This window comes from Lynx rufus, unplaced genomic scaffold (assembly GCF_022079265.1).
Source record: "Lynx rufus isolate CCGP_SWC_20201006 ecotype Redwood Valley unplaced genomic scaffold, mLynRuf1.p SCAF_8, whole genome shotgun sequence".
In the NCBI taxonomy this organism is placed as follows: Eukaryota; Metazoa; Chordata; class Mammalia; order Carnivora; family Felidae; genus Lynx; species Lynx rufus.
This window is the reverse complement of record NW_025814896.1, coordinates 100,625,572-100,635,677: the sequence shown is the minus strand read 5'-3', so window position 1 is coordinate 100,635,677 and position 10,106 is coordinate 100,625,572. Positions and strand designations below refer to the sequence as shown.

Genomic DNA, 10,106 nt, shown 5'->3' with positions numbered 1-10,106 from the left:
CAAGAGTCAGACATTTAAGCAACTGAGACACAGATGCCCCAGGTACTTTAGGTATCTTAGTAAGACATAAGCAAACAAGAGAGTGAGATTTAACCCTAGAACAGTTCAGGGGCCTGCCACCTCAGAGAAGTTTCTGGGGTCTACAGTGTGGTCTAGAGTATAACAAATTATCCCCTCCTTTGTGAAAGACAGGTTGCTGTACTTCACAGCACCTGTCACCACAACCCTACCACCTGTCCGGGCAGGTCCAAAGAAAAAGGGCCAATGTTTGGTAGGGTTGTTTTTTGGGTTTTTTTTTTGCTTCTGGAGACAACATATACCACATTTGTGTGCCAACAGAGGCTTATACGTGGGCTCAACAACACAGACTTCCCCTCCCCCTGACCTGAGCAGTATTTCTGAATATCTAATTTGCCAACAGCAAGAATTAACAGTGAGTATGGCACTATTCCTTGTGGGCATCAGCCAGCTACCTGGTGCAGGCTGATTATACCCTCTGTTATGGAGGCAGAGATCTGTCCTCAGAGGAATAGAAACACATTCTGGATACGGATTTGCCTTCCCTGCCCATGTTTCTAGCAGCAACACCATCCCATGGATTCTCAGAATGCCTTATCAACCATCTTGGCATTTCATGCAGCAACTGGTGAAGGAACTATCTTCACAGCAAAGGATGCTCAACAATGGGCTCATGTCCATAGATTTAACTGGACTTAACACATACACCTATCATCTGGAAGGAGCTAGCCTCACTGAAAGGTAGAATGGCTTACTGAAAACTCGGCTACAATACCAGCCGGTGCTCACCTTACAGGATGCAGTACATGCTTTGACTCATTATACGGTGCTCTCTCCCCCATCACCAAAATACATAGATCTAAAAAATGGGTGGATGTTGGTGTGATTCCTCTTTTACACCTAACAACCTTGCAGGATTTTTGCTTCTGTCCCAGCAACTTTAAGCTTTACTTGTTTAGAGATCTTCATTCCCAAGAGAGAAATGCTTCCACCAGAGAAAACAATAATGGTTCCACTCAGAAGAGCAGACTATCACATGGACATTTGGGGCTCCTTATGCTACTAACCCAACTAGGCGGGGGGGGGGGGGGGGCAGGGAGGGACAGGTGGAGAGTGTCATCGCCTTGTCAGAGTGACTGATCCTGATTCCCAAGATAAAATTGGGTTGCTCTTACAAAATGCAGGCAAGATGGCCTATGTCCAGTAGTAAAGGTTAACAGAAAACTACAGCAACCCAAAGGGGGTGGGGGGGCAGGATGATTAGTCAGGTCCTTAGGGACTAAAGATCTGGGTCACCCTCCCACGTACACAGCTCCAACCAGCTCAGGCTCGGGCTGAGGGCAGACTAGATTCAGAAGGAGGAATGGAAGAAGTATGCATATCAATTGCAGCCTTTGCCCTGTTACAGAAATACTGACTGTAACTGTATTTTCTACTTGCTTGTTATATATACATGATAATGTGTAGATGGAAACCATTTTTTCTCTCCTTTCCACTTTTTTTTTTTTAACATTTATTTATTTTTGAGACAGAGAGAGACAGAGCATGAATGGGGGAGGGGCAGAGAGAGAGGGAGACACAGAATCGGAAGCAGGCTCCAGGCTCCGAGCCATCAGCCCAGAGCCTGATGCGGGGCTCGAACCCACAGACCGCGAGATCGTGACCTGAGCTGAGGTCGGACGCTCAACCAACTGAGCCACCCAGGCGCCCCTCCACTTTCATTTTATAAACCACGTGTTGGAAATTAACTTCACAATTTAGTCTTTAGGTAACAGAATATTCAGTGGGACTATGACTGGATCGGAAGAGTAACCGATATAGCCATCGGTTGATAGAGGACTCTTAGGACGTCTCATTTTGGGAAAGGTTGAAAACTTATTCACTTGTAAGAAGGGGAGCAGTTTTTTGTTAGGCAGAAATACAGAATTGTTTTCCTGCTGTTGCATAGGAGTTCAAATGTGCATAAAAGAGTGTAAATGGAAGCTGAGTCATCGAGGGGTGGACTGTACCTATTACCAATTTAGTGCCTCTCAACTCCAAATTCAACCCTTTTCGCCTGCTCTGTGAAGGTGAATTCGAGCCCTTTAGATTTTTCCTTGCCAGCTGCCATCAATGCTTTGTCTAAAGAGGGTGCTGGAGACAGCCTACAGGAACACAGGGCTCTGTGTCCCAGTTCCAGCGTGCTCACTCGAAAGCAACACGTGCAGCCTTCTCCAGCAGCAGGCTGTCGTGGTGCTCGCAGTCTCTGGTGCCTGGCTCCTACGGTACACACCAGCTTCACCCAGCACTCTTCTCCTCCTCAGGTAGTTTGGAAGAGGAGTGAGACGCCTCCCCATAAACGCACTAGAAAGACCTCTGACAGGTTCCAGCCGTCAGACGTTCAGCAAGATCTGGATCTCAGCCTCAGATACCATGTCAGCCCCAGGTAGCAGCTGTTCCTTATACCTGCTATTCCTACATTCTTCAGAGTTCTCGTTACCAGCCAATCCCTCGTTACTTCAATCCCCGGTTACAGTTAATAATTCTTGAAATTAAGCTTTCCCTGATCAAGTTACTGTATGGTTTCTCTCTTCTAACTGGACCTGGACTAAGGTGGCACTAGCTCAGACTAGACAGTGGAAGAGTTGATGAGGGTAGGGAGATTCAAGAGACACAAGATTAAATCGACAGGACTTGGTAATAGATTAGACTAGGAAAATGGGGGCAGGGGGAGGAGGACTCCTGCATAAATGTCCAGTTTATACAACTAAATGAAGGTGAACCTTTCTCCAGACTGTTCCTAATCAATGACTGAACTTGAAGAAAGCCATCTCTGAATCATTCTTCTGACCAGCACTCTTTGCTCTGGGCTCCCCATTGGCCTGGCTGAGGCTTTCTCAGAATTGTACTGCAGTCAGATGCTCTTCCTACCTTCCTTCCTTCCCTCCTCCCTCACACACCCCTGCACTGTAGGCTGAAACCACCCACCTCCAGACATCGAGCTAGGCAAAATAACTCACTGCTTTTAGTCAGCTATTTTGTTACCTAGAGACAAACTGCATCTCAAATGACAAAGCACCCGCAAGCAGATAAATAGCCTAAGGGAAGGATATAAAACAAGAGGCTGGTTTAAAAACAGGAAAACATTTAATCCACTCCAAAAAACACATCAGGAACCACGGGAAAAATACCTATGATGGAAGAAGGATGTTGCTGGCTTCATGCTCTTATTCCTAGAATCCTGAGGCTCTGATGCTTAGAAGATATTATCTGGTCCTTCAGCTACTCCCAGATACCCAGAAATAAATTACACACATCTGTAAAAAGAGTTCTGGCCTGCTGAAGCTAGGGGGAGCTAGACAGAAAGGAGAAAGGAGCATCGATCTATAATCACCTGATGAAAGAGCAGCCGGGTGGCAGCCCAGAGCCATCCCAGGTGGGTGGGCCCCTCTGACGCTCTGATGTGAACCAGAACCCACAAAACGGGTTGGCCCAGGGAATGTGCCAGTCAGCCTACGTTCAGCAATAACTTTGATACTACTACATCTTCAGCCAAAGCCCCAGGGAGCAAAGCCCTAAACTCCTCCTTCAAGCCCCCTGCTGGTTGGTCTCATCATTATCTCGCCTCTTCCAAATCTGTAAGAAATTAATACAACAGACATATAGCAGCTGGCATTCATCCACACATATCTATCAAGTACCTCTCCTACCCTAAGCAATGGACAACCTGTCCCTCCACTTCCATATCTGTATGTCCCCTGAAACTAACCCGTAATAATCTTTCAGAAAATTCCCTTTTGCTTCTCTCCTCACTTTCCATCCCAAACTCACTTTCTAAAAATGAACTCATAATTAAGCCTATAACCATAGACAAAGTCATTAAAGAAAGAGTTATCTCTAGGGGCGCCTGGGTGGCTCAGTTGGTTAAGCGTCCGACTTCAGCTCAGGTCACGATCTCACAGTCCATAAATTCAAGCCCGCGTCAGGCTCTGTGCTGACAGCTCAAGAGCCTGGAGCCTGCTTCAGATTCTGTGTCTCCCTCTCTCTCTCTGCCCCTCCCCTGCTCATGCTCTGTCTCTCTGTCTCAAAAATAAATAAAAACATTAAAAACTTAAAAAAAAAAAAAAAGACTTATTTCTAGAATGAAAAGCGTCTCCCTTCCTTTTTATAAGGCTATTGCTTTTTCTTAGTCTCAGTCTTCCTTCTTTGTTAGGTACCAGAACAGTTATAAGAAGTAGAGATACTCTGCTCCACGAGTTCTCAATCCAATAGAGAAGACAGTTAAAATAAGGTTGGTGTTCTAGTAAAGACATGCAGAAAGCGCATGGGGTCACGAAGAGTGCTAACTTGACTTAGGATGCTGGGGAAAGCTTGAGAGCCGACTCCTAGTTGGGTGTCCTGATGATTCTAAGCTCTTCCTCCTTGAAACCAAATCACATACCTCTGTAAAACTAACCTAGCCACACATATAACCCCCTTGCTCATCCATAAATCTTCTAAGATTCCCTGCCCTTCTCTTTTCTGACAATCACTCCTGGGTTCTCAGGGCCATCTGATCTTGGCCCCACCTCACTCCTCAGTGCATCCCAACAGGTACCCAGTCTAACCAAGGCTTTAACTCAATCCCACTTCCTGCCTTGACTCACATCATTCCTCTCACCGGCCTCACACCCCATCTGTTCAACACTCACCAAGTTCATGCCCAACCCACCTGAATGTAAGCCTCCGACAGCGTGATCATCTGGGGAAGGATGTCAGTCACCTGGAGGTCTTGTAATTCATACCATTTGCCTGTCCCCTGCAAAAAAGTATGAAGAAATGGGTTAGTCTGCTCCTTCAAACCAAAAGGTGTAAAAAGAAAAGACTGCAGCAAAAAGCGAGAAAAATCTGAACAGCCACTAGACTATCACTCAGCAAGAGTCATATTAAGAGGGTGCATGACTTCTGCTGCCATCATTCAATTTAAAGAGTTCTTGGGGTGCTGATCTTGGCAAACTCAATGTCTGCCTTGGATTCCTCGAAGTACAGTGGAGTATCCCAACACTTTTAAGAATTTAGATGGGGAGAGGCGCCTGGGTGGCTCACTCAGTTAAGCTTCTGACTTCGGCTCAGGTCATGATCTCACGGTTTGTGAGTTCGAGCCCCGCGTTGGGCTCTGTGCTGATAGCTCGGAGACTGGAGCCTGCTTCGGATTCTGTGTCTTCCTCTCTCTCTGCCCCTCCCCCACTTGTCCTCTGTCTCTCTCTGTCTCTCAAAAATAAATAAATGTAAAAAAATAAAAAAAAAAAAGAATTTAGATGGGCAATAAAGAGAAAAAAGAGGAAGCCCTCTACTCCTCACCTAAGATGACTCCTTGTTGCCCATAAATGTTAGATTAGACACAGTTAGCAGGTGCAATGTTAACTACTGGGAAAACTTAAAAGTAGACATCCCCACCCCCAATGCCAGAGAGCACAGCAACAGCCAAGAAAAGCGTCCTTCATGGACACTGTTCACAATACTAACCCATTTCCTTTGGACTATAAAACCCGTGCGGCAAATTCAGCAAAATCTACCTTACTTCATGCTGCCATAAACAAGGGGGAAAAGAAGTTTCTGGATTATGGCAGAGGCACTTCTGGCAGCTCACCTGCCTCATCCATCCAAACTTCAAAGAAATGCCAAAGACAGATAGTACAGACTACAGATATTCCAGATAGTCAATAGTTCAGAATATACAAAACCTTGAGCTTTTGTTAAAGCTCAAGATCATGTAATCAAGTCCCCATTCCTGTTTCAAGTAGTGGTTAAGAACATGGTGGAACTAATTATCTGGGTTCAAAGCCCAAATCTATCAACTTCAGATAAATTACTCAAACTCTGAGCCTAGGTTTCCTGGTTTGTAATTTAAAAAAAAAAAAAAAAAAAAAAAAAAAGGTAGGTAGGGTGCCTGGGTGGCTCAGTTGGTAGGACATCTAACTCTTGGTTTCAGCTCAGGTCATGATCTCACAGTTCGTGGGTTCTAGCCCCGGGTCAGGATCCATGCTGGTAATGCAGAGCCTGCTTGGAATTCTCTCTCTCCCTGTCACTGCCCCTCCCCCTCTAGCACATGCACAGGCTCTCTCTTTCTCAAAATAAATAAATAAACATGGGGTGCCTGGGTAGCTCGGTCAGTTAAGCATCTGACTTCAGCTCAGGTCATGATCTCACAGTTCATGGGTTTGACCCCCACGCCGGGCTCTGTGCTGACAGCTCAGAGCCTTGGAGCCTGCTTTGGATTCTGTGTCTCTTTCTCTCTCTGCCCCACCCCACTCATGCTCTCTCTCAAAAAAATGAATAAACATTAAAAAAAATTTTTTTTAAAAAACGCTAAAATAGAAAAGAATGGTACCATTAACACCTGTCTTATAGGTGTATTTTAAAAGTACAAATAAGATGAACATACACTGAGCGCTTGGCACACTTTCTAGTGCACAGTAAAATGCTTGACAAACAGAGCTAGTTATTATTAAACTCATAGTCCCAGACGACTAATCAAATTAAAACAATCTATGCTAATAACCTGTTTGATACCAAATATATCTTAAGTACATGTTTCATCCTTTTCAGTTTGAGACAAATTCAAAAAAGTTTTTTTCAGCTGAAAGGAAGCCTTTAGACCAGAGGGTCTTGTTAAAATGCGAATTCTGATTCAGTTGGTTTGGGTGGAGCCTAAGATTCCACATTTCTAGTGAGTTCTCATATGATGTCAATGCTGCTAGAAAGAGGATTCACTCCACTTCAGGTGGTAAGGCTCTAGTCTAGGACAGTGGTGTTCAACCTTGGCTTCATAATGGAATCTCCTACATAACTTTAAACATCATGATGCCTGGCTCCCACCTCCTGATAATCTAATGCAGTCTCTTAACTCTGACTGACATTTTGAGCCAGATAAATTAATTGTTACGGGGGCTATCTATGCACTGTAGGATATTTAGCAGCATCCCTGACCTCTATTCCAGGTGAAAACCAACAGGCATAAATTCCATTGTTCTAATGTACTTGGCCTGGAGTGGCCCAGGCATCAGGATTTTAAAATCTCCCTAGGTGAGTCCAATGTGCAGCCAAAATTGAGAAGCACTGCCTGAAACTCACCACTGACAGCTCTATTACTTGCAGAGCTCCAAAGTCAAGGTCAAGAGAGGACAGACTGAAGAGAGCTGCCCATTGAAATGCCAAAGGAACAACCGCCATTTTTACCACTCACATGATGAAGCACATGGATCCGGTAGGAGCCCTCAGAGGGCTTGCCATCATGGACGATGTTGGCGATGAGGTCGTACGTGGTATTTTTGTGTACTGCTTGTACTTCTTCAGACAAGTATTCTCTCAGATCCACATTTCTGGTGATGAAGAAAAGAAAGCCAAAAGATCAAAGGATACAGAGGTTAGCTGTCCTACACCAGTGGACCACAGAGTTATTGGACCCTAGTTTAGGACCTGAAACAAGGCAGGCTGGCAGAGCCATGGAAGCCCAGGTTGGGGGAAATTCACATACTTTGCCACAAAAATGAGTTAAACTAGAAAGACTGGCTCTACAGGAAAAGTACATTTTAGAAGCACGTCTAACCACTAAAAAGGCACAGCCTAGAGTCCTTCAGATTAGAAATGGAATGAGGGCTCTGCCCCTTCAGAGCCATGTGTGAGTTTAAGCAGGTTGCACAACCTAAGGCTCTTGTGTGATATGAGAATGAGCGTCACCATCTCCTCTGGGACAGTGAGATGAAAGGAGAGGCCAAGTCTAACACCTTACCCTCTGCCCCGTCCAGGAATCCCGCAGCCACAATGTTTGGGGACACCTGGTCCCTAGCCTCTGGCTGTGAAGGGCCTGCCATTATGATTCTGTGAGTTGCCACTGTGCATGATCATTTTAACTATTTCAATATGGCAAACCAGGCAGACCAGTAGCTCCAGTACAAAAAGGGGAGTTTACTCAAGGTAATCAGACTAAGTGATGCAGCCAGAACCAAGCCCTGGAGAAGTAGCAAGATCCAAGGGAGCCACTTGCCCTCTTTTCTGCTTCTGACAACAGCTTTGTTCTCCTCCTCCTTTGGTAGCCCAGCTTTCTCTTCTTTATGTGGCCCATCTCGGCTACTCCACAGCGTCCTAATTTACAGTTTTGGTTGCCAAAAGAAACTACTGACTAGGTTCTTTCAATTGGGACTTAGAAATATCAATTTTATTTTTAATATCTCAACATTCACTTTCAAATATAGAGAAGCATTCTTGAATCTGGAATAAAATCTGCCTTCGTGTTTTATTTGTTGGATTCTATCTACTGTCTGAAGCATAAACACCAGTTATCGCAAAGTAAAGTGCTATGATAAATGTTAACTATGAAGATGGAACAAAGACAATTGTGAAGAACTTTCCAACAACAGTTAAACAGGGAGACACAATGACAGTTAACACAAGTAAGAGAAACTGTATCATGTTTCTATCTCTGTAGAATGGATATGGTGCTGTCTGAGGTACCACCACTCAAAATATGAAATACAATAACATCATCTCTGAAGGATTCACAAGAAATGGTAACCGTGACCACGTATGTGGTCACATAAACTGTGAATATACTACCTGTCCAAAATACAAAAACCGCATCTTTGCTCTACATAGCTTTCTACGTGCTAGTGATAGCTATTTATTTCTACAGGCAACGTACAATACAGATTGCAACATTTATTGTTAAAAGAGAATTTAAGTTTTCCTTTTTAATGTTTATTTTTGAGAGAGAGAGAGAGAGAGAGAGAGAGCACAAGTGGGGGAGGGGCAGAGAGAGGGAAACACAGAACCTGAAGCAGGCTCCAGGCTCTGAGCTGTCAGCACAGAGCCCAACACACGGCCAGTGAACTCACGGGCAGTAAGATCATGACCTGAGCCGAAGTCTGACACTCAACCAACTGAGCCACCCAGGCGCCCCTATCGTTAAAGATAATTTAGATATGAGTCCCAAGAAATCCATGTGAACTCCAGATAGCCAGAACACCTACTGGATGCTAAGGGCTGTCTTCCCATGGTACCTTCTCCTCAGCTTTAACAACAGCTGCCCACGCTTACTTGTCTGAACAAGTCCTAGAGAAATTCTCAGGAGTATCAATACTCATGTTTTCATGACTGAACCAAAACTGTTGGAAGTGGCAAAAATGAATGAATACACGTTAAATCATTTCATTTTAGAAACTAGCCAAAGGAGCATACCACACTCATCTCCCAATTACAACAGTCCAATTTAGAAAACACCTCATTAGCTGGAAGTGCAACCTTAAACCTGTGCTCCCAAAACCCCTATCTCCAAATGAGCAGAAGGCATCTAATCAGTGCAAGTCTGACTGATCTCTGGTAGTAAGAAGATGTGTATGGAATAAAACACAGGAGAAAAATTAGGTATGGAAAGGGTCCTTTTCTCAATCCCTATCAAAATAACACCAGCATTCTTCACAGAGCTAGAACAATCCTAAAATTTGTATGGAACCAGAAAAGACCCCAAAATAGCCAAAGCAGTCCTGAAAAAGAAAACCAAAGCTGGAAACATCACAATTCCAGACTTCAAGCTGTATTACAAAGCTGTAATCTACAAGACAGTATGGTACTGGCACAAAAGCAGACACTCAGATCAATGGAACAGAATAGAGAACCCAGAAATGAACCCACAAACATATGGCCAACTAATCTTTGACAAAGTAGCAAAGAATATCCAATGGAAAAAAGTCTCTTCAGCAAATGGTTTTGGGAAAACTGGACAGCGACATGCAGAATGAACCTGGACCACTTTCTTACACCATACACAAAAATAAACTCAAAATGGATAAAAGACCTAAATGTAAGACAGGAAGCTATCAAAATCCTAGATGAGAAAACAGGCAACAACTTCTTTGACCTCAGCCACAGCAACTTCTTACTTGACACGTCTCCAGAGACAAGGGAAACAAAAGCAAAACTGAACTACTGGGACATCATCAAGACAAAAAGCTTCTGCACAGCAATGAAAACAATCAGCAGAACTAAAAGGTAACCGATGAAATGGGAGAAGATATTTTGCAAATGACATATCAGATAAAGAGTTAGCATAAAAAGTCTATAAAAAACTTACC

At 44.0% G+C, this 10,106-nt stretch overlaps 1 protein-coding gene across 1 annotated transcript in view; it reads right to left on the bottom strand.

Moving 5' to 3' along the window:
- Positions 1–3,125: 3,125 nt before the first annotated feature.
- The window catches only part of USP39 (ubiquitin specific peptidase 39), a 34,837-nt gene continuing 27,856 nt past the window's right edge, over positions 3,126–10,106 (bottom strand). Inside the window, exons 11-13 of the mRNA XM_047068365.1 lie at positions 7,223–7,358; positions 4,709–4,795; positions 3,126–3,633 (exon numbers count right to left, since the gene is read on the bottom strand). Coding sequence (XP_046924321.1) covers positions 3,586–3,633; positions 4,709–4,795; positions 7,223–7,358 — 271 coding nt within the window. The 3' untranslated portion in view covers positions 3,126–3,585. The remainder of the gene's footprint in view (positions 3,634–4,708; positions 4,796–7,222; positions 7,359–10,106) is intronic.